Source organism: Chiloscyllium plagiosum, chromosome 37, assembly GCF_004010195.1.
Source record: "Chiloscyllium plagiosum isolate BGI_BamShark_2017 chromosome 37, ASM401019v2, whole genome shotgun sequence".
NCBI classification, from domain to species: domain Eukaryota; kingdom Metazoa; phylum Chordata; class Chondrichthyes; order Orectolobiformes; family Hemiscylliidae; genus Chiloscyllium; species Chiloscyllium plagiosum.
This window is the reverse complement of record NC_057746.1, coordinates 28,800,316-28,828,027: the sequence shown is the minus strand read 5'-3', so window position 1 is coordinate 28,828,027 and position 27,712 is coordinate 28,800,316. Positions and strand designations below refer to the sequence as shown.

At 44.6% G+C, this 27,712-nt stretch overlaps 2 protein-coding genes across 3 annotated transcripts in view; one reads left to right on the top strand and one right to left on the bottom strand.

The window, feature by feature from the left end:
- Positions 1 to 4,082, bottom strand: part of LOC122541547 — a 75,100-nt gene extending 71,018 nt beyond the window's left edge. Inside the window, exons 1-2 of the mRNA XM_043678375.1 lie at positions 3,932 to 4,082; positions 964 to 1,053 (exon numbers count right to left, since the gene is read on the bottom strand). Of these exons, the coding sequence (XP_043534310.1) occupies positions 964 to 1,033 (70 nt within the window). The 5' untranslated portion in view covers positions 1,034 to 1,053; positions 3,932 to 4,082. The remainder of the gene's footprint in view (positions 1 to 963; positions 1,054 to 3,931) is intronic.
- A 5,773-nt stretch (positions 4,083 to 9,855) lies between these two features.
- LOC122541430 (olfactomedin-like protein 2A) lies at positions 9,856 to 27,377 on the top strand. Of its 2 annotated transcripts, XM_043678195.1 has the most exons (7): positions 9,856 to 10,463; positions 14,484 to 14,717; positions 16,810 to 16,917; positions 17,451 to 17,633; positions 19,764 to 19,965; positions 21,503 to 21,688; positions 23,895 to 27,377. In XM_043678195.1, exons 1-7 carry the CDS (start codon positions 10,401 to 10,403, stop codon positions 24,500 to 24,502), a joined length of 1,584 nt encoding a protein of 527 aa, XP_043534130.1. In that variant the 5' UTR covers positions 9,856 to 10,400; the 3' UTR covers positions 24,503 to 27,377. The 2 variants fall into 2 exon arrangements, with proteins under 2 accessions (XP_043534130.1, XP_043534131.1); XM_043678196.1 differs by lacking the exon at positions 14,484 to 14,717 and having other exon boundaries at positions 9,859 to 10,463.
- The last annotated feature ends 335 nt before the right edge of the window (positions 27,378 to 27,712 follow it).

The window sequence follows — 27,712 nt, the reverse complement described above, 5'->3', positions numbered from 1 at the left end:
GCTGCCTGCGTCTGACCCTCACGCACTTTCTGCTCTTCTGTCACCCCATAGTGTTCAATGACCCACAGTGAGTGACTCCTGTTTCAGTGACACATCAATCTCAAAACTCCCATTTGTGTGTTCAAATTCCACCACATCTTTCAGTTCCTACAATCCTCCAAAGATCTCTGCATTCATCTGACTTCCTGTGAATTCCCAGTTAGAATCATTCCACCATCAGTGCCCATACTCTCCACTACCTCAGTCCCCAAGCTGTGGAATTCTTTAAAAAAAATCTTTGCTTGGGCTACCTCACTTTCCTCTGTTAAGACACACCTTTGTATTTACCTCTGCAATCAAGCTTTTGGTCATCTGATTTAATCTCCCTACGGAGCCTGGTGACATTCTGCAATTTATAATACCCCAAAGCACTATGGGATTCTTTAATATGTTAAAGGTACAATCAGTGCAGGCCTAGCCAGCAATATCAACAATTTATCATAAGACTGAAAGACCTCTCGTGGAAGTAGATTCACTACAAGAGTCAAGGGGATTAGGATAAAGAGATGATTGTACAAATTACAAAAATGCAAAGCAATGAATTTGCAGGGCTCTTGAGAAAGAGGTGGGGTGAGGGTGAGTTTGGGATGAACATTATCAACAAAGGAACAGATGGAAGAGAAAAAGATGGTTTTAACTTTCAACAACGCACATTGACGTAAGCTGCAAGACCTCGACAAGTTGATCACGGGAACAAACATTGGTTAGAAAGTTACACAGATTCCTAATGGCACAAAAAGGTGGTTGTTCAGCCCACTGACTCAGTGCTGGCTCTCTGCCGGGCAGCTGCTGTCAGGCCATGTGGCTGTGCTTCCATAATTGACATAGACCTACTCAATTTAACTCAATTCCCCCATCACAATCCTCCAGCACCTATCATCAGGAAGTGAGTTGTTGAGGTAGTTCAGCCGTGAGGTCTCTCACCTGCCAGCGTTGAGGAAATCCAGAGGAGGAAAAACAGGAGCAGGGCATGGGGCCCTATCCATCCGAACATTCTCAGCAAATCTCTGAACCCTGAAATACAACCAACTTCGTTAGGGGCTAAAATGACATTCCCATTTCTCCAATTCAGAGACTTATTAAAAAACTACACAGCACAGAGACATGCCATTCAACCCACTAAGTCTGTGCTGCACAAAAACCTCCTCCTATTCTGTTTTCTCTCTTATTCATTTCTCCCTCATGCATTTAACCGCATTCATTTTAAATGTATATTATTCACATTAACTACAAGCTGAAGGAGCAAGTTCCACATTCTCACTGGATAAAAGAGGTTCCTCATGAAATCCAGATCATAAATCTGAGGAAGAGTCACTTGACCTGAAACACTAACTGATTTCTCTCCAAAGATACTGCCAGACTCACTGAGCTTATCCAGCAATTTCTGGTCATGTTTCAGATTGATTAGTGACTGTTTGCACACTCTTAGAATGCAAGCATTTTTAAACACTTGATGATATATTACCATCACTGGCTAGGTTTACTGACCATCCTCTCTTGCTCTTGAGATGGTGGACGTGAGCTGCAACCTTGAAGCACTGTAGTCCTTGCAGTACGTACACAGTGCTGTGAGGAAGGAAGAAAGAAGTAGGACTTTGTCTCAGTGACACTATCAGGAATGACAAATCAGGATGGTGAATGGTTTTGATGGAAACTTGCAGATGGAGGAGTTCCATCTGCTGGTCTTGACATTCTAGATGGGAGAAGTCACACATTGGAAGGTGCTGTCAAAGGAATGCTGGAGAGCATCTTGTTTCTGTGACAATTGGAAATCAGACACTCTATTCACTCCTTTCTGTAAGGGGACTTCATGCTTACACCATCCAGTCCTCAGATTTTAGTTGTTGCTTTCAGCAATTCTCAGGGACAGAATCAGATTGCACTTAGAGAGAGCTAGATTAATCGATAACAGGAAACATCCTCTCACATTTACCCTGTCCAACAGCCCTCAATTTTTTTTTTTTAAGTTTCAACTCTTTATTTAAACTCCAATGGAGACAAGTTTGTGTCCAACCTCTCCTCATTAAATTACATACCATTCTAGGTATTAGTCCAGCAAACCTCCTCTGAATTGCCTCCAATGCATTTACATCCTTCCTGAACAAATATTGCGCAGAGTACTCCATTGCAGCCTCATCAGGATCTTGTAAAACTTAAGTATAATCTCCCAAACTTGGTATTCAGTTCCCCTCACAATAACATGATAACATTCTATTAGCTTTCCTAATTACTTGTAGCTGCTTAGTAAATGTTAGTGATTCATCCATGAAGATTGACAGATCCCTCTGCATCTCACAGCTCTGCACTGTCTCACCATTTAAACAGAGCATTTTTAAAAAAAAATCTCTTTCAGCAAAAATTGACAATTTCATATTCTCCCATATTCTACACCATTTAACACGTTTGCATACTCAACTTTTTTTTGTAACCTGTGTCCTCTACACAGCTTACTTTCTGACTTATTCTCATGTTGTCAGCAAATTTGGCACTATATACTCCATCCTTCATTTACGTCGTTTATTTTAGTTGTAAAAAGTTTCAGTTCCAGCACACCCTGTGGGACACCACTTGGTACATTTAACCAACCCCAAAAAACCCATTCATACCTACTTCCTGCTTTCTGTTAGCTAGCTTTATTTAAATCATTGCCAATATTCATGTGCTTTTACTTTCCACAATAACATTTGATGTGGCATCTCATGAAATTATTTCTGGATATCTAAACACAGGCCCTCCATCCATCAGTTGTCTTTATCCACAGCACATACAGCCTCCTCAAAAAGAACTTGCTATTTACCTTTTGAGTCTGTTTTTGTATACTCTGACCAAACCTGCCTTTGCACAACTATATATATATTTTTTAAAAAAGTAAGTTTTATATTATCTTTAGCATTTTTAGTTAACCTCCAATTATAGATGGGACAGAAAAACAACGATCCTATAAACGGATGCAAAAAAAAAAGAAACCACCTCTCTCTTCAAACATTGAGCCACTGGGCACTGTGGTTCAGTGGTTAGCACTACTGCCTCAGAGCATCAGGAACCCGGGTTCAATCACTACCTCGGGCAATTTGATTCCTCCCACGATCCAAAGATGTGTAAGTTAGGTGAACTGGCCATGTTAAATTGCACACACTGTTAGGTGCGTTAATCAGGCGTAAATGTTGGGGAATGGGTCTTGGTGGGTTACTCTTCGGAGAGTCAGTGTGGACTTGTTGGGCCAACAGCCTGTCTTCATGCTGTCAGGAATCGAATCAATAAGTTAAGTTTTAGGGAACATCTGACACCATAAGACATAGGAGCAGAAATAGACCATTCGGCCTATCGAGTGTACTCCGCAGAGTTGAGAGTTTGGGGATGGCAAGTTAGGAATTTCTGGGTTCTGGGTACAAGAGAGCAGGATTGGAGAGGCACAGAAGCGTTAGGAGACTGGCAGAGATGTCAGTCGGGACAGAGGTGGAAGAGTTTTAGCCGAGTACAGGTTTGAGGGTGGAATGGGAAGATGAGCGAGGAGTAGGACTCACCAGGGTGCAATTGTTCTCACCAGTCGACGAGATATGATCAGCAAAGAGTGGGAAATGACATTGCTGGCTGTAACCTTGGGTGCGAAACAGGGAACAGGTAACTCCGAGGTTAGAATGTGTCCACTTGGAAAACTGACACATTTCCGTCCAGTTTCACCAAGAATAAGGTTCGCAATACCACCCTGAACCAGACATGAGCCACCCAAGGACCACACCAGCCCTTAACATTGTGGGGACGTCGAATTAAAAAAAAACCTGAATTAAAGACACCGAATGGTACACAACCCCGACACTGCCGTGTGAACCCACCGATCGTTTTTACAAAATCTCTAGCATTTAACATCTTCAAAAAACTGTTTCAAACTTACCCCGATTGCTTTTCTGACTAAAACATCTTTACTCCTTTTTTAAATTAAAAACTGTGTTCCGCCGATTGTAAGCCTTTGGGTAAAGTTCATAACAACGCCCGAATTGAATGCAAGTTTCGCTTTCATCTTCCGCATCGGCCAACTCTCACTGCTGTTCTCTCCGCCCAACAGCAGATGGCACTTTAGAGGGAATGTTTCGGGAGTAGACCTGATGTGGGACTGGATCCAGAGTGAAAGAGGAAGGTGTGAATGTAAAACTCTTGAGTTTTGAACGTCAGATTTGAGCTTATGCGGAGAGAATGATCCTTTCCTCTGCAATCCAATAAGAATTAGCGCGGTGTCTTTATGGGAGTTACGTTATTAGATAGGGCTCATTGGAATGGTCAAGTATAGGAAAGTCATTTGAGAGTCACCATGAAGCATGATGTTGCAGTGACATGTTGCAGTGGCTATACAAGAGTGGTCTTGTAGGAGTCAGTCACCTTATAGATGTTGGAGAGGCGGTGTTAGACTGGGGTGTACAAAGTTAAAAATCACACAACACCAGGTTATTGTCCAACAGGTTTATTTGGAAGCTCTAGCTTTTGGAGCATCGCTTCATCAGGTGGTTATGGAGTGTCATTGTATACTATAATATGGGCTGTAATCTAGTGCTGTGTGATTTTTAACGTTGTACCTTAGAACTGTGCCTGTATCTTCAGAATGACCTTAAAGCAATGTGTGTAATAAAGGGTGACCTTATAGGATGGTATTGTAGGTCATCTTCTAGGAATGAGCTTATAGAAGTGGCTTTAAGTGAGTGACATTATAGAAGTAATGATGAAGTCACCACAGTCTTACTGTCTCATTAGAGAGACAGAGAGAGATACAACTGCTGGTGGTTTAACCTGAGAATCACCATGCCTGACGACAGAGCAGCGATCTTAAAGCTAGTGCTTCCAAATAAAGCTGGCATTGTGCGATTTTTAACAAGGTTAAGAAAGAAAGTCATAGAGATGTACACCATGGAAACAGACCCTTTGGTCCAACTCATCCATGCCGACCAGATATTCTAAACTAATCTAGTCCAATTTGCCAGCTCTTGGCCCATATCCCTGTAAAGTCTTCCTACTTATATACTCATCCAGGTGACTTTTAAATGTACTTTGTGGTGACTTTAGCTCATGCTGTTGTTATCAGTCTGCATTGATCCCCAAAAACATGTGGTATCCACAGGAATTATCTAATATGAGTGAATTTATAAGAATGGGCTTATAAGTGAAACCCTCTTACAAATTATCTGAGACGAGTGGGCCATTAAGAATGGGCTTCTAGAAAATATCAGTGTGTTGTAGGAAGACTGATAATGATTGGTCTGTAGGAGTGAGTGATTTACAGTTAGCTCTCATGTTCTTATTTTGTTTAATTGGCCCTAGAATGTGGGTGTTGCTGGCTTGGCCAGCATTTATTGCCAATCCCCAATTACCCTGGAGAACAACCACATACATTCGGGTGACCATCTTCCAAGGTGGATTTTGGGACAGGCAACAATGAAAAGTGGCTGAGCAGAAACTGATAGCTAAATTTGGTAGCCATGGGGATGGCCTCAATCAAGACCTTGGGTTCATATCACACTACAGGTGGCCCCCATTGCACTATACAGTACACACACACACCCCTCTCATGCACTCACACATACACTCCCACACACACTCTCTCACAGACTTAACCACCCTTACATTCACACTCACACATATATACAGACCTTCTCACAGACATTTGTAAACCCACCACCATGCCCCACCTCAACATGTAAGTTTGTGGGGTAAATTTGTACTTGCAGAATTACATTTTATTTTGCTCAAAAACTGCATGAATCCATGTAAGATTCTGTAAATCTGTTTTTTAGATTAGAATCAGTCTGACAATTATGGCACTGACAGTCTCATAGGGAGTGACCACCTTCAATACTTTACCTGGTCTGACATGACACCAATTATAGTCATAGAGGTGTACAGCATGAAAACAGACCTTTCCATCCAACCCATTCATGCCGACCAGCTATCCCAACCCAATCTAGTCCCACCTGACAGAACCTGGCCAATATCAAACATGAAGTCATGAAAGATAAATTATATTTGACAAACCTGTGGAATTTTCAGTGGATATGACTTGTAGCATAGATAAAGAAGAACCAATGGATTTTCAGAAGATTTTTGATAAGGTTCCACACAACAGGCCAGTAAGTAACATCAGAGTGCATGGGATTGAAGCGATTATACCAGTACAGATTGAGAATTGGTTAACAGACAGAGAGTAGGTATGAACACATTATTTTCAAGTTGGTAGGCTGTGATCATTGGAATACCACAAAGATGTTGTGAGCAAATCATTTGGATAACTTAATGCAGAGGCCAGTTTCAGTATTTCCAGATTTACTAATGATGCAGAATTAGGTTGGAGTACAAGTTGTGAGGAAGATGCCAAAGGCAAGAAGGGCACTTGAGCAGGCTAAGTCCACACATGGCGGACGAAAAATAAAGTAAGTGTAATGGCATTCATTTTGGTAGAAAACACAAAAAAAATTCTTAAATGGTGAGAGGTTGGCAAATGCTAATTGTTAAAGTGCACTTGAGAATGTAACTTTTAAAAAAGGTTTTGTGATTTACATATGAAAGAACTGAAACCAACATGGTCATTCTAAAAGATGAGAGACTTAACAAACAATCCGGCTCTTTGTCAATACATAATTTCAATTACATCACACTGTAAACGTTTGCTATAAATTCTGTGTCTTACAATCTTATTCTCCACAATCACCTGATGAAGGAGCAGCGCTCCGAAAGCTAGTGCTTCCAAATAAACCTGTTGGACTATAACCTGGTGTTGTGTGATTTTTAACTTTATAACCCTGGAGAAAGTAGTGAATTGTTATCCTGGTGTGCTGCAGTCCATGGGGTGTAAGGGACAGCCACAGTGCCATTAGGGAGGGAGTTCCAGCATCTAGTAACAGTGAAGGATACATTGTTACAATGAAAGGCCACTCACCCATCAGGCACTGATCATTGAAAGAGTTCAGTTGTTACTTGCTTCTCCTCATTGGCTACGATGTATTGGGATCCAGAAACAATGAGAGTGCAAAGTAAACTGTAAGATGGACACACTGTCCATTCTTTCTCAGAGCTTTCCAGCACAAACCTACACTTTCATTGAGACCCCTGACTTTCAATGTGTAATAATTCCCTCCTCCTTCACAGACTCTGCTCATCTGATGCTAAAATCCTTATCTGCACCTTTTATTCCAGATGTGATCAGTCCCCTGCTGTCTTCATCAGCTTCCTGCATTCCATCGACTTCATCCAAATTTCTTCTGCCCATTGCACCAAACCCTGTTCAACTATCACACCACAATGACTCTTAAATTCTCATCCTTTTTTTCAAATCTCCCAATTTCCAAAACGTCTTCCAGCCCTACTTCCTTGGCCTCTTCAGGATCCCTGATTTTGATCACTCCGCCAGTTTGACAAATTTCAGTTTTCTTTGGGAATGTAACTGGCTCAGTGAGAACCGTAGTTCAAAGGCTTTGACAAGGTGCTACCAAAAAATGACCACACAAAGTGAGGAGATATATTCCTAATCAATCTGTTTGGAGATGCTATCACATCTCTGGAGCAGGTAGGAATGAACCCAGGCCTCCAGTCTCAGAGATAGGGACACTATTATTGTGTTACAAAAGACTTAATATAAAATGAAAGCTGATCAAAATTGTTTTATGTGTCTTGTGCCACGTTTTGTTTGATAAAGAATACAGGAGGCCTTCCATTGTTACAGAGTTTTTGAAGCATATTCACTATTGCGATGTAGGAGATATGACAATCAATTTCCGCACAGCAATCTCCCACAACCAACAATGTGATTATGACCAGATTGTCTGTTTTTTATGATCTTCAGTACTGATCAGGATGCTGTGGAGAACTTTCCTGTGAAACAGTACTGTGGGTTATATATACTCACCCAAGCAGTTTTAAGTTAAAGTGGCCATAGATTTAATAGAGATGACTGGTGATGGTTTGATCTCAGGGTCACCACCAGGCAAGGATAGGAGTTGAGAAGGTCCTTCATTGTAACCTCAGCCAGCACAGGTATTAAATCCATGTTGTTGGTCCCTTTGCATCGCAAATCAGCCTTTCAGTCAAATGGGGACTTCACTTTAATGTCTTATCTGGAAGATGGCACTTCTGACAGTTTGGCTTCCTTCAGCACTGGCCTACTGTCAGCCTGGACTCATGTGCTCAACTTTTGACCCCACAACATCAGTAGCACAGGTTCAGGGATGGGGTGGAGCTGCTACCACTGATCCACAGTGAACTAAGCTGGCAAAAACTGTAAAATGCTTCAGTTTGTTTTAAAGTGTTGACGGAGCCACAGTGGGAGACTGGTGAGCAAGATTAGATCTCATGGAATACAGGAAGAACTAGCCATTTGTATACAGAACTGGCTCAAAGGTAGAAGACAGAGGGTGGTGGTGGAGGGTGGTTTTTCAAACTGGAGGCGTGTGAGCAGTGGAGTGCCACAAGCACTGGTGGTGGGTCCACTGCTTTTCATCATTTATATAAATGATTTGGATGTGAGCATAAGAGGTATAGTTAGTAAATTTGCAGATGACACCAAAATTGGAGGTGTAGTGGACAGTGAAGAAGGTTACCTCAGATTAAAAGTGATCTGGACCAGATTGGGCCAATGGGCTGAGGAGTGGCCAGTGGAGTTTAATTTAGATAAATGCGAGGTGTTGCATTTTGGCAAAGCAAATCTTAGCAGGACTTATACACTTAATGATAAGGTCCTAGGGAGTGTTGCTGAACAAAGAGACCTTGGAATGCAGATTCTTAGCTTCTTGAAAATAGAGTCACAGGTAGATAGGATGGTAAAGAAGGCATTTAGTATGCTTTCCTTTCTTGGTCAGAGTATTGAGAACAGGACATTGGGAGGTCATGTTGTGGCTGGACAGGACATTGGTTAGGCCACTGTTGGAATATTGCGTGCAATTCTGGTCTCCCTCCTGTCGGAAAGTTGTTGTGAAACTTAAAAGGGTTCAGAAAATATTTGCAAGAATGTTGCCAATGTTGGAGGCTTTGAGCTGTAGGGAGAGTTTGAATAGGCTGCGGCTGTTTTCCCTGGAGCGTCGGAGGCTGAGGGGTGTCCTTATAGAGGTTTATAAAATCATGAGGGGATGGATAGGATAAATAGACAAGTTTTTTTTTTACCTGGGGTGAGGGAGTCCAGAACTGGAGGGCACAGGTTTAGGGTGAGAGGAGAAAGATATAAAAGAGACCTAAGGGGCAACTTTTTCATGCAGAGGGTGGTATGTGTATGGAATGAGCTGCCAGAGGAGGTGGTGGAGGCTGAAACAATTCCTACATTTAAGAGGCATCTGGATGGGTATCTGATTAGGAAGGATTCAGATGGGACTAGATTGGGTTGGGATATCTAGGCAAAAGTGAGGACTACAGATACTGGAACTCAGAGTTTAGATTAGAGTGGTGCTGGAAAAGCACAGCAAGTCAGGGCAGCATCGGAGGGCCATGAAAATCAACGTTTCGTTTTGCCCGAAACGTCGATTTTCCTGCCCCTCTGATGCTGCCTGACTTGGGTTTGGATATCTGGTCGGCATGGACGAGTTGGACCGAAGGGCCTGTTTCCGTCCTGTACATCTCCATGACTCTCAATGCAAGGTATTGTTGGGTTCAAATTTGACACTGCGGAAGATCCCAATCAGCTTGGTTCAGAGCGCGTGTGTAAAGTAAATAACGAGTGACCGCTGTGTCGGTGCAGGCTGGGTGATTTCAAGCGGTCAGCTTTCCCCTCCAGGTGGATTGCGGGATAGGCGCCTTCCTGCTTGCTGGCCTGTAGGTGGTGCTGTTGGCCGGGCGAGCGGCTGGTAGTGGCGAGAAATCCCGGTATGCAACGGGTTAACCAGCAGTTCCTGACTCCGGTCTGCGAAAGAACACGACAGATGCATGCAGAGGCAGAACGAGGTGTTTGTGCGCTTGCGAGACAGAGGGGACTGCTGAGAAAGTGAAAGCAAACTAAATTACAACCGTCTGACACTGAAGGGTAGAGCTGTGAAGGCCGACCCCCCCCGTCCCCCCAGTCCCCCAAAACCACACACGCCCACCCCCCCCACCCCCGAGGGACAGAGCGCGGTCTGAGTCCAGGAAACTTGGGGCACTAGCCGGCGGCTGTCACCATCTGACCTGACAGGAGGGATACAATGGAGCTCTAGCACCAGACAAGCAGCTGTACCCCTGGACACTGTGTCCCACCTCTGCTGGTCCTCTGCAGCCACCAGCACCCCCATTCTAACCTGGCCTAAGGATGGGGACACAGAGTGGCATCCCAGCTTAACCCCGGTTACAATGCCAGCTCCTGCTGTTGGCGGGTTTCTGCTGCCGTGGGGAACCAGGCTGTGAGCACAGGAGTCGGTGACAAAATGAAGGCTGGACTTATGGTTTTCACACTGCTCCTAAACCCCGTCCTGACCACCCCAGCTCAGGTAAGTTCGAGCGTTTCGTTGCTACATTGCCGGGGGTCGGTTGGGCAGAGGGATGTGCTGAGTCGGTCGGGGTATTGAGAGCTTTTTGTTGTTCCCTGGAATGTGGGTAAGGCTGGAAATTTACTGCCAATCGCGAATTGCCCAAATCTTTGGGGAAGTGAGCAGGTAGCCGGGTTGTGGTGGGTATTGAGTCTCTCAGGTTTAAATGACAGCACCCCCCTCTCCAGAGGAGCATTTGTGAACCAGTTTGTGCTCACCGTGGTCATTTCGAGATCTGTCAGGCTTGGTTCAGTGAGTTAATCTGCCTCCTTCGAGTCGGGAGGTTGAGAGTTCGGGTCCTGCTCTAGCACACAGTGCCGCGATTGCCGATTGTGGGACGATTGGCTGCTGTTGTTCCTACATTACAAACGGGACAAAACTTCGAGGGTGCTCTTTTGGCTTAGAATAAGGAGGTTAAAGGAAGTGGGCTTAGACGTCGGGGGCTGGACCTAGGCATTATAGTTAGAGCAAGGCGATTCTGCACTCTGATGAAGTCATTTAGAGTCGAAATTTGAGCTTGTTTATTTCTCCATGGATGCCGCTTGATCTCCACCTTTTGTTTTCAGTCATCCTGGGCAGTTGTCTGGAAACATCTTCACACAAAAGGGAGCGGAGATCTGGATCTCTCTCCCACCAAGAGCTGTCAGGATTGCAATGATAGCAGAGGGGGCAAGGTTGATGTAGACAATGAATGGACGAGTAACAGGACTGGGGATGGGGTGCAAATTAAAATTTCAAATCTGGGATCAATATAACTTTGTTGGGTAAGGTTACTAAATAATATAGAACAAAGCTGTAAGGACGGGCTTAAAATTTGGTTCAGCCATCATTTAATTAAAGGACAGAACAGGTTCAAGAGGCTGGTCGTCTCCTGTTTTCAATGCTGCATGTTCCCCTTTTCTGAAATGTGCTGTAAATTCAAACCCACTGGTGAAATCAGTGCCCTGAGGAAAGACTGCAGCACCAGTCGTGTTGAAACAGTCACCAGCCTCGTGGGTCAGGGGGACATTGGGGTCTTGTTTTGGGACTGACTTTATTTCGGTAACTGGGCACAGAGAGATTAGGTTCGAGTCAGTTTTCTCTGGTGTTTGCCTACGTGCATTCTGGGGCTGTGGGAGAATGATGACTGAGACAGGAGGTTCAGTGTACGCTGGGGCAATGACAGTGATTGACTGCAATCCAAATCTCTCTCTCGTCTCTGAGTCAGAAGGTTGTGAGTTCAAGTCCCACTGCAGAACCTTTCAACGCTGCACTGTCAGCGGTGTTATCATTCAGATGAGATGCTAAACTGAGGTCTGTGCTGGGTTAATATAAATAACCCACTCTTCAGGAGATTCTGAGATCAGGAAAAGTGTAGAATAGAAACAAATTATTTATTGCTATTTATTGGGAACTGAATACCATTATTTTACAGTAAAATAGTTATCCCTCAATAGCGGGCTCCAGATTTCAGCTGGTGTGCGAAATCTTGCAGATAATGTGTCTTTTAATAGATTATTTTTAAAATCTGCAATCAATTCCTGAATGTGAATATGATTCTTGAATGAAAGATTGCTGCCATTCTTGCTAAACCTAGCATTTCCACACATCAGTGGACAGATGATGTTACCACTTGTGGGGGAAGCCAATATTCTGGATCCCAGTATACTGGCAGAGGGCAGCATGGTGGTCATGTAACTGGACACAAATCCAGACACCAGACTACTAATCAGCTAATAATGGGTTCAAATTCCACCAATGGAGATGATGGAATTTAAATGCAAATAATAAAACTTGAAATTCAAAGCTCAGTTCCATGATAGTGACCATGACAACAATCGCAAATAGTTGTAAATACTCACTTGGGTACAAGTGACTCCACAGCAATGTGGTCAACTCTTAAGTGCCCATGTTATCAGAATTAGGGTTATTAGAATGAGGTTTATTGTCACATGTACTCAAGTTACAAAAGAACAGGAGTACAGTGAAAAGTGTACAATGTCACCAACACATGGCATCATGTTCAGTACAAAGTACCTGGGTACAAATTTTAACTCCAAAGATAGAGAAAATAAAGAAAAAAAAAGTTACACGATGTTACAAAGGTAAGTTAGGGAAATATGAAATAAAGCAGAAGCTAAAACAAGACACTCTCTCTATAAGGGCTTCCACGAAGTCTGACCAAGCTCCAATGGTTTCCAACCAGTAGCCACTTCAGTCTGGGTTCATAGCCTCTGTCCCCACACCATTCCAGACCCACTGGCTGCTATCCCTGCTTTGTTCTGGACTGCTGGCCATCCCCAGTCTGCTCCAGGCCACTGACCATCCCCCCCCTCCTCTCCTAGCCTCTGGATGTCCCCGATTCACTCCCGTCTCATTGGCCACCTTCCCTGCTTCACTCTGGGTCACTGGCAGAAGAAGAAAAAGACAAAATGGAAAAACAATGTGAGAGAGGGGAAAAAAAGAAAAGAGGAAAAGAAAAGAAACTAGCAGAGCTGACAAGCTCTGACTGGAGTGTCCTCCTCTGCCACTCAGGTCAAGGTCCAGTAGGAATGGGCAATAAATGTTGGCCTTTTGAGTGATAGCAACATGACATAATGTTAAAAAAAGAATGGAATCCAGTAGAGAATTCAGGAGAAATTTCTTTACCCAGAGAGTAGCAAGAATGTGGAACTCATGACCACACATAATAGTTTGAGGCGAAAAGTAGAGATATGTTTAAAAGGAAGATGGATAAAAACATGAGTGAGAGAGGGACATTGGTACAGAAAGAGGCCATTGAACCTTTCAAACCTGCTGCACTATTCAATTTGAACATAGCTTATCTGTGAGTTAACTTGACATACCCACTTTTGCCTCTTCCTTAGTAACTTTGGATCCATTCAAATCAGCATCAGTCTCAGATTTAGCATTAACCATTGATTGAGCATCAATCACCATTTATGGAAGAGAGTTCCACACTTCTACTATTGTGATGAAAGATGTGTGGTTGAATTTTTATCATTTTTGTTTTTGTATTGAAGAATTTGGATTTCAAACTAGTGGCATAGGAGCTTTGGTTTATTTTGTAAAGGGGGGTTTAAACATTCATGAACCATTACTTAAAACCAATACATGTCTGATAGAAGGTTACTGCAAAGATCCCTGGAATGTTCATACAATAATGTATTCATAATATGGAGCTTTATTGCAGTGAAAGGAAAATTAAGCCTTTAGCTTTAGAAGAATCTATAATGACAAAGATTCTTTTTCAAACTTACTTCAAAAACTACATTATTTCAATTTGAGAGAGACATAAATTTGTTTTTATTCATTCATGGAATGTGGATGTTGCTGGCTGGGTGATCCTTTCTTGCCCATCTCTAGATGTCCCTGTGAAGGTGAGTTGCATTCTTGAACTGCTGCAATTTGATGCAAGTTGACCCACAGTGCCATTAGGGAGGAAATTTCAGAATTTGACCCCACTACTCTGAAGGAATAGCAATATAATTTCAAGTCAAGATGGTGAGTGTCTTGGAGAGGAGCTTGCAGATTGTGGTGCTCCCATTATCTGCTGCTCTTACCCTTCTAAATGGTAGTGGTCATGGGTTTGGAAGTCAGATGCAAGTGTTCTCTCATTTGAAAGAGATTGTTCAGAGTCATTAAAGGAATAACTTATGTTAAGGTAAAGGCTTTAGTCTGGGAAAACTTCCAGACCAGGAATGTTTGGTTAGGAACTAATATTGATTATTTAAAGCAAAAAAACTCTAACTTTTCAGTTGTATGAATATGTATGGAAAATAATTAACAGTCGACAGAATAGGAATTAGAAAGAAGCATTTAAGTCAAACATACAAAATTGTCCAACTGTTAATGGTCAAAACTTTAAGGAATGGAAGGATATGTTGATGAGTGACAGGAGGCATCTGCGAAGATAGATATTGGCTTGCATCAGTTGGGCCAAATGGCCTATTTCTGTGTTTCAAATTCTGTGAAATTATATGTGTTTATTAAATCTATCAGAACAAAGCTGTCTCAAGGAGGACAGAAGAAACTGACTGTAACTGCGCCTTCAAAATGCCCACCCCAATGGAGACAAGGTGGACAGGTGGCAAGACCTGGGCCAGGGGCTTTCACCTACAGGAGATGGCAAGCTCTGGGTCAAAGTGCAAGTGTTACTGTGGGGTCGACCCATGTGAATACAAGAATGAGCGTGGAGCAGCAAAGGCGAAGGTAGAAGTCTCAGATTTGACAACAGTAAGTTTCAGACCTTGGCCGGCACAGCCTTTGGTTCTATCTTCTGATGCCAGCTGCTGTGGTTAAAACTGAGAGAGGGTGAGAGAGAGGCAGCAATAACCAGTTGTGTCCAAAGCTCAGAGAAAGGCTCATTATCTGCTGAGGCTTGTTCGCCATCAGGCCAACTGGGACTAATAAGAAAATAATAGGTACAATAACTTTGTAAAGAGAAAAGATGTAAACAAATCTGCAATATTTGTAAAATTCAGTGAACGTGACAGAGGGGAAAATAAGGAAAACGAGATAGGGAAGGAGAACAGGAATACTGCAAGAACAAAGTGTAGGTTAATTGTAGAGGAGGGAAGTTGTGGTTAGTGTTGTCTCTGTTCTTCCCTCATTGCTTCTATCCTTGGCCCTCTGTCCCTCATTCCCTTTATCCTTCATTCCCCTCATGTTTCCTTCTCCATCTTTAGTTTTTTTGTATATTTACAAAATGTCATCCCTGTATGTAAGCATCTTTGGCTAGTCAAATATCTGTTTTCCATCTCTAAGTATCATCAAAAAGGTAATGATGAGTTTTCTTCTTGAATGACTGCTGACCTTAAAGTATGGGTAGACTCTGAATGGCAATATATTTCCAAGAGTGGGTGATATGTCGCTTGGAGAGGAACTGGCAGCTGGTGTTCCCATGTATCTGCTGCCATCATTCTTGTGTTTGGAAACTGGTGTTGAATGAGTTTTGCTGATTGGCTACAGTGCATCTTGTAAGTGGCACACACAAGTGCCACTGAGAATCAGTGGTGGAGGGACCTAATGTTGAACTGGTAAGTGATATGCCAATGAAACATTGTCCTGGATGGTGTCAAACATCTTGAGTTAATAGATGTTTCCTTGTGTGGAGCAATCATTTAGGCTGAGGAGTGGCAGATTTAAAACAGATGAGGAAGAATTACTTCTCTCAAAGGTCATTTAAGGTATGGAATTCACTACCCTAGAATGCTTTGGATGCCAAGACACTGAATAAATTTAAGTAGGAGATATACAGATTTTTCATTATTAATGGGTTAAAGGGCTATGGGAGCTTTCAGAAAAGTGCAGTTGAAGCTAAGATGAGATCTTCCATTATCATATTGAATGGTGGAATGGGCTTGATGGGCTGAATGGCCAATTCCCATTCCCAGTTCTTATGTATATTCACAATCAACGTAATCAAAGAGCCCTAGGCAAAAGTGACGACTGCAGATGCTGGAAACCAGAGTTTAGATCAGAGTGGTGCTGGAAAAGCACAGCAGGCAGCATCCAAGGAGCAGGAAAATCAACGTTTCAGGCAAAAGCCCTTCATCATGATTACAACGTAATCAAAGAGCCCTCCCACCCAGGTTATATTCTTTCCCGCTCTCTTCTGTTGGACAGAAGATATACAAATTTGCAGACACATATGAATAGATTAAAGAACAACTTTTTCCCAGCTGTTATCACACAGTTGAATGGACTTCTCAAATGTTAATGTTAATCTCTCCCCCTCTGCACTTCTCTGTGGCTGTAATTCTGTATTCTGCACTCTGTTCTGCTACCTTGGTGCACTTTGTATTGTAAGATTTACCTGTATACCCTGTAAAACAACACTTTTCACTGTATCTTCTTACATGTGACAGCAATAAGTCAATCAATCAAATCAATCAATTAATTAAGGTTCTTGAGTGTTGTTGGACCTGAAGTCATCCATCACACTGCCCACTTGTGGCTTGTATATTGTTGACATGCTTTGGGGAATCAGGAGATGAGTTATGCTTTTCATGATTTCTAGATTCTGAGCTGTTCTCCAAGCCACTGTATTTCTATGTTTGGTCCAATTCAGTATCTGATTAATGTTCGCCTCCAGCATATTGACAGTGATGGATTCAGTGATAATAATACCATTGAATGTTAAGGGGAGATGGTTCTCATTCTCACTTGCTGAGAGATGATCATTGCCTGGCAATTGCATGGTGCGAATTTTACTTCCTTACCCATCTCCCACAGCAAAATTGTTCTCATTGGAGAGCATGACCTTTAACCCATTATAGTGAGTGCAGGCTGGGGGTGCATGATCTTCATTTCTTGTTTGTTACAGATCCAGTCACTGGCTATTGACCTCCAGGAGATCTTTGACAATGAGGAGACCAAGAGACTAAACTCGTACTCGGCCAAACTCAACAGCCAACTGAGGAAACTGGAGAAGGTACAGGACAGTCATCCTCAGAGAAGGTGATAGTGATTAGCCTTTTTGAACCACTGCAGGCCCTTGTGCCGAGGTTCACCCACCCTGTTGTTAGGTTGGGAGCTCCATGGTTTTGGCCCAGTGACATTGATGAGAAACTAGGCTTGGGTAACTTGATCAGCTATTTCAAAAGCTGGTAAAGATTCCAACCACATTCTAGCTTTGGGCTGAAATTACGTATATATATAAAAAGCAAATAAGGTCTGCAGGTTTCCTTCCCTCAGAGAATAAGTTGAGATGGGATGAGATCAGCCATGATCATATTGAATGATGGAACAGGCTTGAGGGGCTGAATAGCCTACTCCTGCTCTGAGTTCTTCTGCCTGTTTCTGGGCTGTAACTTTCTATGTATCAATGTGATAGTTTGGGTGGGGTTCTTAGAAGAACAAAACTGACAACTTTTTTATCTGGGTCTAATATTCTCCAAGATTGTGTGCTGTTTATTAAATGGAAACGGATGTTTTGCACTCATGTCAGCATTTGTTTGTAACCAGAGGCTGGAACGTAATGTTCCCAGTGTCAACGCCCTTCTGAGAGAGACTTTTGAGACAATTGTTCAGCATCGTTCCATCTACCAGAACTTCTCCACCGCCATGAGGGATGTGAGGAAGGAGATTAGCAAACTCAACTTCCTACTGCGGAAGCAGCAGCCTCTCCCACTCGATAAAGGCACAAAGGTACCAGGAGTCACTGAACTGAGGTCAAAGATCAACCTTCTTCTGGGGTGGGGAGATCATTGCAGGACTGGTGGGGAACACTTGTTCCCTCTCATCTGTCACACAACAATATTTAAATCATGGAATCACACTGTGCAGCTCTGAGACTCCGTCTCTGCAGCTTGTGATGACAATGCACTCCATTTCTGATTTTCTAATGGAGCTGCTGTTGTCAGCTTTCTTGAATCACTGCAGTGCTTGGGGTTAGGGACACCTAGACAGTGCTGTTATGGAGGGGTGTTGACCCAGGGACAGTGAAAGAACAGTGATATTGTTTCCAAGTCAGGAAGGTGTGTGGCCTGGAAGGGATTTTTCAGACGAAGCAAAGCTGTTTGTCGGTTGTACAAGGTTTGGGGTGGTACGCTGGCTCAGTAGTTCGCACTGCTGTCTTGCAGTACCAGGGACATGGATTTGATTTCAGCCTTGGGCTACTGCATGTGGAGTTTGCACGTTCTCTTTGTGTCTGAGTTGGTTTCCTCCTGGTGCACCGGTTTCATACCACAGTCCAAAAATATTCAGGTTACATGGATTGAACATGCTAAATTGCCCCATTAGTGTCTAGGGATGTGCAGCTCAGGTGGATTTGATATGTTAAATTGCCCTGCAGTGTCCAGGGATGTGCAAGCTAAGTAGGCTAGCCAGGGAAATGTGGGATTATAGGAATAGGTTTGGCGAGGATTGGTCTGCATGGGATGCCCTTCAGAGAGTCAGCGCAGACTCAATGGGCCAAATGGCCTCTTTCTGCACTGTTGAGATTGTTTAATCTAGGTGACAGAGAATAAGATTTTAGGGAGGAGATGGAGGGGCAGCATATTTACACAGTGACTGCCGATTACCATAAATTCACTGTCTACTGTCACAAAGCTAGTCCATGTTTTTCTAAAAGCTGTTCCTTGGCGCAAGGATACTCTGTCCTTGATGTTTTTCAGAGAGGTAATAAACCAGGCTGGGCTCCGATCAGACTGGTTTGGTACAGAGATGAAAAGGATTTTGTTTATATGTCAACAGATGAGACTTCAGGCCAACATGGTCATGTTTTAGAAGTGACCTGTAGAATGAAAGGGGAGTGGGCAGTTCTCTAGCTGAGCAGTTTAGTTCAGTCCAGAACTGGTTGAGAGTTCACCGTGATCAGAGTGGAAATTCTCTCTTCTGTCCTTCTAACTTAAATCTGCCAGCATCTGATCCTTTTTGTATTGTGTTTTAAATGGAGTTTGCTTATTGGGACTGTTGTGTATATTCAGAACAGCATACTTAACACTAGTTTGGATAGACTGAGTTCTGTAGGCATTCTTCATTCTGTTCTTTGTGTTTCATTGTGTAATTTTGTGAATAATTTTTTTTTTGTCTGTTTTAAACCTGGTAGTCAACCTCGCTAACTTAATCCAGATCATTTTCACTGTACACTTACCGAAACAAATTGCAAAGTTATGGTCTGGGCTGCCTGCTTAAGAATGTTTTGAGTGGTCTGGCCTAGTCCATAACACTATGAAGGTCGTCAAAGTGGAAGTAACAAATAGCTTGAAGGTGAAGGTGGATGGGTATTTGAAAGAAATAAGCTCGCAGCGCTACAGGGAATGGAAGTGATGGGTTTACTCTTCAGAGACCTGGCATGGACCTGATGGCCTCTTTCTATGTAGTTATGACTCTAAAGGGTTTCCTCCATCCGTACAGTGCCCTTGCTCATCTTCATGGTGGATGTGGCAGATTAGAAGATGCTTTCGGTAGCCTTGATGGGTTTGTCAGAGTGCATCTTGCATATAGCACACACTGCTGCCACTGTGCATCACTGGCAGGGAGAGTAAACATTGACAGTGTCATGGGATGCTGACCAAGTGTGACATCAAACATCTTAAGGGAAAATCATCACTCCCATTGGCACCACGACATTTTTAACAAGTAAAAGTTAATAAAATTGCCTGGAACGTTTAGAGAAATTTCTCCTCTGCGAGTTTTGCAGGTGTCCCTGGAAGTGTTGTGGTTCTGCAGACCATGGGAATGGTCTGCACTATCAAAGCCCCTCTTGATTCTGAATACCTCTGGTAAATCACACATTAAGTAGCTCTGCTTTAAGGCCTAACTGTTGTTTTACAGAACGTGGTCAGGCTGACCCCAAGCAAGTCATTGCCCATGAATAGGAGCATTTCAAAGGTCGGCAGCACAAATGACCAACTCAGGCCTCAGAGCCCTGCTAGCACAAAGCCCAGGACCAGGCTGCACATACCCACTTCTCGGCCTTCAGTACCTCCTCCCAAAACAGCAAACGGACAAACTTCAGACGAGTACAGAAACATGAGTAAGTTCAGGACTGATGCTTTCAGAAGATCCCAAAAAGTTCAGCATACTTCCAAACACAGAGCAGTTATGCTTTTGATGTAGTGTGCACAATTCTGGTCACCCTGCTATAGGAAGGATGGTATTAAATTGGAGAGGGTTCAGAAAAGATTTACAAGGATGTTGTTAGGACTGGAGGGTTTGAGTTATAGGGACAGGTTAAAATCAAAGTAAAATTATGAGGGGCATAGATAAGCTGGATAGCAAGTGTCTTTTCCCTAGGGGAAGGGAGTTCAAAACAAAGAGGGCATAATTATCAGGTGAGAGCAGAAAGATTCAAAAGAGACCTGAGGAGCAACGTTTTCACACAGAGGGTGGTGAGTGGATGGAATGACCCACCAGTGAAGTGGTAGATGCAGGTACAGTTCCACTATTTAAAAGACATTTGGGCAGGTTCGTGAATAGGAAAGCTCATGGGGCAGAGGTAAATGGGATGTGTTTAGTTTGAGAAACTTGGTTGGCATGGATGACATGGACTGAAGGGTCCGTTTCCATGCTGTATGACTCTGTGATCATTGACCCCACCAGAGTCTTTGGGAGGTGCCGATTGAGATGAGGCCTCAGTTCTGTTGGCCTTTGCTCCAACAGCATCTCCCCAACGTCAGTCCGTTTCAAAGCTTGAAACTTCTGTGACTCTTGGTGAGAACTCTGAGAGTAGGGGAGGTGAGGGCAGGGCAGGGACAGTATTAGACTAGTAGGTTTTTCTGAAGCCAAAGTTTGATGTTTTCTGCCACACCTAACCCTTGCTGCCTCAGAGCTCGTGACCCCAAAATCCTTTCTCATGACCCCACTGTGAGGACTACACAACCCCTGCTTTGGGAAACACTGGTGTAGGCACTGCCCACTGTACCCAGTTATTGACCAATCGCCTGTAGGCATTGCCCACTGTACCCAGTGAGTGACCAATCACAAGGTGTAGGCACTGCCTACTGTACCCAGGGAGTGACCAATCACATGCTGTAGGCTCTGCCCACTGCATCCAGTGAGTGACCAATCACATGGTCCAGGCACTGTACACAGAGGGAGTGTTTGCTTGGGCAGTCTCAGTGTTGCTTCAATCAAGCGTAGAGTGATTAACTGGTCTACATCCAAAGAGATCTGGTGTTGGTTCTTGCAGTGAGCTGGGTATAAGATATGCAGCCATTTTTATACAGAGGTTACTGTCACGATACTGTTTTATAAATTATGTTCACGTGTCACATTTGGATGGAAAGCAGCACTTACCAGTGGATATGTGATGGGCAGTTTATAGTAGCTTTCTGAGTACATCAGTTTGCAAGACGGTGATTCTTAGTAAGAATGTAGTGTTTACAGCAGTTAAATATCCACAACACCAGGCTAAAGTCCAACAGGTTTATTTGGCACTAAGCTTTCGGAGCACTGCTCCTTCATCAGGTGGTTGTGAACCCGTCATCTCGAAACCATGTCTGGTTTGTCTTAGCCGAGTTTCTTTTTCCTCAAAGTAAAGTTTACAAAGTCTGCCTCTGTCTGGCTCCTAGTTCGGGAAGACAGCTGTGATGGAACTCCTGTGATGATCAGAGGCCCAAAGACACACAGCAGCTCTGGGCGTGGGGAAGGCGTCTGGATGAAGGACTCTGTGATCAATCAGGACCGGGTCTATGTGGCCAACTATTTCTTCGGCACCACCTTGATCGAGTTTCGTAACCTGGAGTATTTCAAACTGGGTAAGCTTTCCTAAATATAACAGTCCTTACGGGATGGGGAGGTGGCCATTCAGACCATCAGCTCCGGCCTCACCAATGCTCAATTTAGTTGACTCTTAAATACCCTCCAGCAGGCTACTCAGTTCAAGGGCAATTAGATTAGATTCCCTACAGTGCGGAATTAGGCCCTTCGGCCCAACCAGTCCATACTAACCCTCTGAAGAATAACTTATCCAGACCCATTTCCCTCTGACTAATGCACCTAGCACTATGGGCAATTTAGCATGGCCAATTCACATAACCTGCACATGTTTGGACTGTGGGAGGAACCCACGCAGACACGGGACGAACGGGCAAACACCACACAGACAGTTGCCCAAGGCTGGAATTGAATCTGGGACCCTGGTGCTGTGAGGCAGCAGTGCTAACCACTGACCCACCGTGCCGCCTGGTCAGTGAAAAACACACCATGAAAGAAATTATCACAATTGTTTCCGATGATGACTCCTGTCTTTAACGGTCGAAGCTGTCCTGAGGAGATTTATAATGTCTGCTGTGGTTTCAATAATGAGGTGGATTGCACGGACCAGCCTTGTGTTCCCTCGAGAACAGAAATGAGTGTGTGATCAGTTTGAGTTAAGCAAGGATAAAGGGAATTCATTTAGTTGCACACCCCTGTGCCACTCCAAGTATCCCTTCAAAGATCGATCCAAACCCCTTCTGTCAGTTACTGCTGAATATGCTGCTGCACTTTCAGGCAGTGGGTTGCACAACAAGACAACTCTGTTTTTCGAGGACAACTCTCTCAGTAAAGGCAATATGGGCCTGTCTGAGTAGATGGCACGGTGGCTCATGGTTAGCACCGCTGTCTCACAACACCAGGGACCTAGGTTCGATTCCAGCCTCAGGTGACTCTCTGTGTGGAGTTTGCACATTCTCCCCATGTCTGTGTGGGTTTCCTCTGGGTACTTCGGTTTCTTTCCACAGTCCAAAGATGTGCAGGTTAGGTGAATTTGTCATGTTACATTGCCCATAGTGTTTAGGGATGTCAAGGCTAGGTGCCTTAGTCAGGGGTAGGGAAATGGATCTGGGTGGGCTTCTCTTTGGTGAGTCAGTGTGGGCAGTCAAAGGGCCTGTTTCCACACTATAGAGATTCTAAAAAATACTCTTGTGCTCGAATCTGTATTGAGCCTTGAACCCAAGAGACAAGAGTGTCCAAGTTTCCAATGAAATTCCTGGTGAGGTCTTGCCGGAATGGGGCCCACAGCCTGGTGGTTAGTTTGATTGTTAGTCACAGTTAATATTGTGAGGCACAAGTCTGCCTTCAATATGTGGTTCACTCCAGTAATACTTAGCTTTGCATGCAACTGAAATACATTGGGACTCCTGCCAAGGTTATGGGCATTGGGTTCAAACCGTTTAACTAGTCAGCATGAGCATCTGTCTATCAGCAGTGAATGAGACATTCCAAAGGATGTCTTTGAAATGTTCCTTATTGCCTTCATTTCCCAGCACACCACCCTACGGGGATTCATGCCTGCTAACTCTGATTGGCTTTATAAGACCATAAGAAGTGGGCCCTTCAGCCCATCAAGTCTGGTCTGCCATTCAATGAAATAATGAAAATCCTCATGTATGTCTTTTCCCCATCACCCTTGATTCTCTTCTTGATTAAAAATCTATTGCAGCCTTGAAGATATTTAATGACCCTGCCTCGACAGTCCTATTTTGTAGACTGGTGTTGAGCTGACCCCGAACACTTACCTCAGCTATGATTGAATGGCGGAGTATACTCGATGGGCAGAATGGCCTAATTTCTGCTCCTGTGTCTTATGGAACCCACATCCTGCCCCAGGGTAGGGGGTGGGTGTGGATGGGATGCTCTTTGGAGGGTCCCTGCAGGCTAAATGGGGAAACCCGCTGAGGTTTCTCTCTGCCAGGTCGATGTCTAAATGGTCCCTTTTGTCATTACTCAACCAGGGGTGGGTTAGAATTGTCCCTCTGGCGTACTTGGACCAATCTCGACATGACAGTGAGGCAAAACACCACATTTTCTAGTCGTGGGGACGGGGGTGGGGTGGGGGAGCTGACAAACTGAAAATATTTACGAAGTTCAGAAGCACCTCACAGGCTGTGAAGCGCTGTTATGGCGCTACACAAATGTAAATTGTTGCTGTTGTGGTGGAGACGCGCTGACCTCCAGTTGCCCCCTTCGCTTCCTCCGCAGGCCGCTGGAGTAACACGTACAAGCTGCCGTCCAGCTGGATGGGGACTGGGCACGCCGTATACAACGGCTCCTTCTACTACAACAAGGCGTACACGCGGAACCTGATCCGCTATGACCTGCGGCTGCGGGCGGTGGCGAGCTGGACGACGCTGGACGAGTTGGGCAGGGGCTCCGGCGGCGACGGCACCTTCCGCTGGAAGGGCTACTCCGAGGTGGACTTCACGGTGGACGAGGGCGGCCTCTGGGTGGCCTACTTCTCCAACGACTTCGGCTACCTGTCCGAGGAGGTGCTGGTGCTCAGCCGCCTGGACCCCGTCGACCTGACCGCCAGGAAGGAGACCACTTGGAGGACCCAGCTCCGGCGTGCCTCCTACCGCAACTACTTCCTGATCTGCGGCGTCCTGTACGCGATGGGACTGCGGGGCCAGACGGAGGGCACTGTCGGCTACGCCTTCGACACCCACACCGGCTCCGAGTCAGACCCGGGGCTGAGAATTCAAAGCAAATACTCTTACCTCACCCAGATAGACTACAACCCCAACGACAAGCTCCTGTACGCTTGGGATAATGGATTCCAAGTCACTTACGATGTGATGTTTACTTATTGACACCAGACCCCCAGTCCGAATCCCAATCGCAGCGTGGGCTGAGATCCTGCTCCAGAATTAGAGTTTTATGTTTTGTTTTGCACTGGACATGGGCTCTGACCAACCAGCTCAGAGCCAGTCCCTAGACTGAGGAGACCTTCTGAACCGCCTGTTTATTCATTTTTGTTCTAATGTTTAAAAACCAAACGAAAATAACTGCACAGAAGCCAGTATCTCGCCAGCAAGTCACTCTTTATTTACATGTGCACAGTAAGTGGGCTCTGACCAGCCAGCTTAGAGCCGGGCCCTGGACTGAGGAGACCTTCTGTTTTTATTTTGTGAGGAAGCTCTGAGTCTGCTGTTTACCTTTTTCAGTATTCCGCCACGCGACCAGTGTGCATCAACAGTGCTTATTTCACCCCCTCAGTATGTACTGTACCCTGTATATATGCAGTGACTCAGTAAAGACACCATTGTGCAAATAAATTTTATTCAATATTTTCATCACCATCACACATGCGCCCAGTGAACCAGCAACATGTATTCAGAAGCCGGCTAATCTCGCCTCTCCCATTGCTTTTATGTCCACCCCACACCCTCCTCTCCATCTCAACCAATCAACATGCAGATACGTTCAACCCATCTGTTCAAGGATGTTAAGACACACCCACACGGCGTTTGAGAAGTATTTCGACGTGCACTTATTGGGCCAGGGCTGGAAAATGCAATTAGAATAGTCAGGTGCTTGTTTTTAAAACTGGTGAACGTTCGACGGGCCGAAGAGCTTTTTTGGTTCCTGTGCTCTGAACTTCGGAAGCAGGTGCTCCTTTATGAGTCTCCTGGCTCAGAGGCAGGGACATGATCACAGTGCCACAAGAGCCCCCACCCCTCCAACAAACATACTTCCTCCACGCTTCCTGTGCTACTTTGGATTTGCTGTAACTGTGTCGATACTGTCCACCTTAAGTCTCACAACACGGAAACAGACCTTTCAGTCCATCCAGACTACGTTCCCAAACTTAAATAGTCCCCACCTGCCTGCACTTGGCCCATGTGCATCTAAACCTTTCCAATAGGTGGGTAGGCCGTCCTGATCGCTGTCGTATTTGGGGGGGATGTTAGAGAAACAAGACGGGTTGTCCTAGAGGTGGCCGGAAGGCGTGCCAGGGCGGACCAAGAGCCGGAAAGGCGGGAGGGATGGGCGGCCTTAGAGTGGCCGGAAGGTGGGAGGGACGGATGGCTTGTTGGTTTGCTGGGGCGGGTCTGTGTTCAATGCACTGTTTTCTTTATGTAATTAGACTGTCATGTATGTATTTGTTACTGTTTTGTGATGACTGAAAGTGGGATTTGAAATTTGTTCTCATTTCCCAGAAAGTTGGTTACCGGTAGGGTTTGCGACCTTGCTTTGCCGCTCCTCTTGTAAAATTACTGTTTCTCTGTATACAGCTGGTAATGTTAATTGTTTTGTAAACTGTATTGTTTAATATAATAAAATAAAATAAATCCTTCCCATCATGTAATTATCCAAAGATTTTTAAATGTTGTAACCAAACTGTCCACCGCTTTCTCTAGAAGTTCATTGCACACATGAACCACTCAGTGTGAACAAGTTGCTGCTTAGGTTTTTAATTGTTTCTCCTTTCACCTTTTACATATGCCCCCTCGCTCCCAGGGAAATACCTTTGCCATTCACCTTATCTCAACCTCCTACGTTCCAGGGAAAAAAGTCCCAGTCTTTCCAGACTATTTTTGCAACTCAAAACCTCCACTCCCAACAACACGATCTTCCGAACCCTCTCCACTTTAATAATATCCTTCCTGTAACTGGGCCTCGTGGTGCTCTCTCGCAGGTGGGATGTCAATCGGAGATCATTGGTTACGGTCTCCAGTGAGACGCTATTCTGAAGGAGAGATCCTCAGTGCCCTGGTCAGTACTTGCTCCTCAGTCAATATCACTGCAAGCGGATTAACCGTTCAATTCTCTGATAGAAACGTAGGAACAAGAGGAGGCCATTCAGCTCCTCCAGCCTGCTCTGCAATTCGATGAGATCATGACCAATTTGCCTAACTCCATATATCTGCCTGAGGGGGAAGATTTTAAAAGGAGAAAGTAGTAACTTGTAAAAGGGAATTTGAGAGGAAGAGGGGACATAAGATTGTGGAGCTCCGGGGAAAGGGGAGGGGTAAGTGATAGCTCTGCTGTAGAAATGGCACCGGCAGGAGGGGATGAATGACCTTTTCCAGCACTAGACTATTCACCCAATCAGCAGAGAGAGCTTAGAAAGTGAACTGCTGTTGAGCTATTCAACTGTGGTCGGCCTCACTGACCAGGCAATGTAGATTGACCTACCCTTAAAAGCTGTGCGTTCTATTCTGTTTTGACGACCATTGGGATGATAAGTTGAAATTTTAGCAACGCTTACCTCTGCCACCTTTCTCAAACCGTCAGAAGGCAGGCTGGGGGTGGCAGTAATAGCCTCCCTTAACCTGAGAGCAGTACCTGTGAACTTGACAAACCTCCATCCGGGGTGGCTGGAATCAGTTCAGTAAGAAATATAGATTCAAAATCTGAACCGTTAAACCTGTTTGTTTCAATATTGTACAAAACAGCATGGTCGTAGTTTCATTGAAGTTTACAGCTCACCGCTGCGTGGGTCCAGCAAGTTGAGGGACAGCACGATCACGCTGCTCCGGCCCAGTGTATAGCCCGCATACCAGTGTCCAGGCTGACACTACCATTGCGGTTCGGAGAGTGTGCAGCCCTGCCTGAGGGGCCGGAGAAGATATGGAACCGCGCCCACTGTTCCCTCATTTCGAAGAGAGTAGAGCTTTCGGTGCAGGACTGGCAGATGTCCATGCCAATAGTCATCACTCCACCCTGGGAGCTTGCTGTGCTTTCCGTTACAGCTGTGACCACACTTCAGAACTGCTCTCTACATGACTGTTGAAATGTGGTGCGGCTCTGGTCAAGCTTGCGAAAGGCGCTATGTAAATGCATTTTTTGTGTGTTTACCACAGAGCGCCAACTCATTCTCCAATTAAAATTTTGCAGCGAAGCTTTCGAGGAGCAGGAAAATCGACTTTCGGGCAGGAGCCCTTCATCAGCATCCTCGGATGTTGCCTGACCTACTGTGCTTTTCCAGCACCATTCTAATCTTGATTCCCACTTCAGATACAGCAGTGACATTCCAAGACCAATTATTTGCTGCAGTCGCATGGATTTCTCTTAAT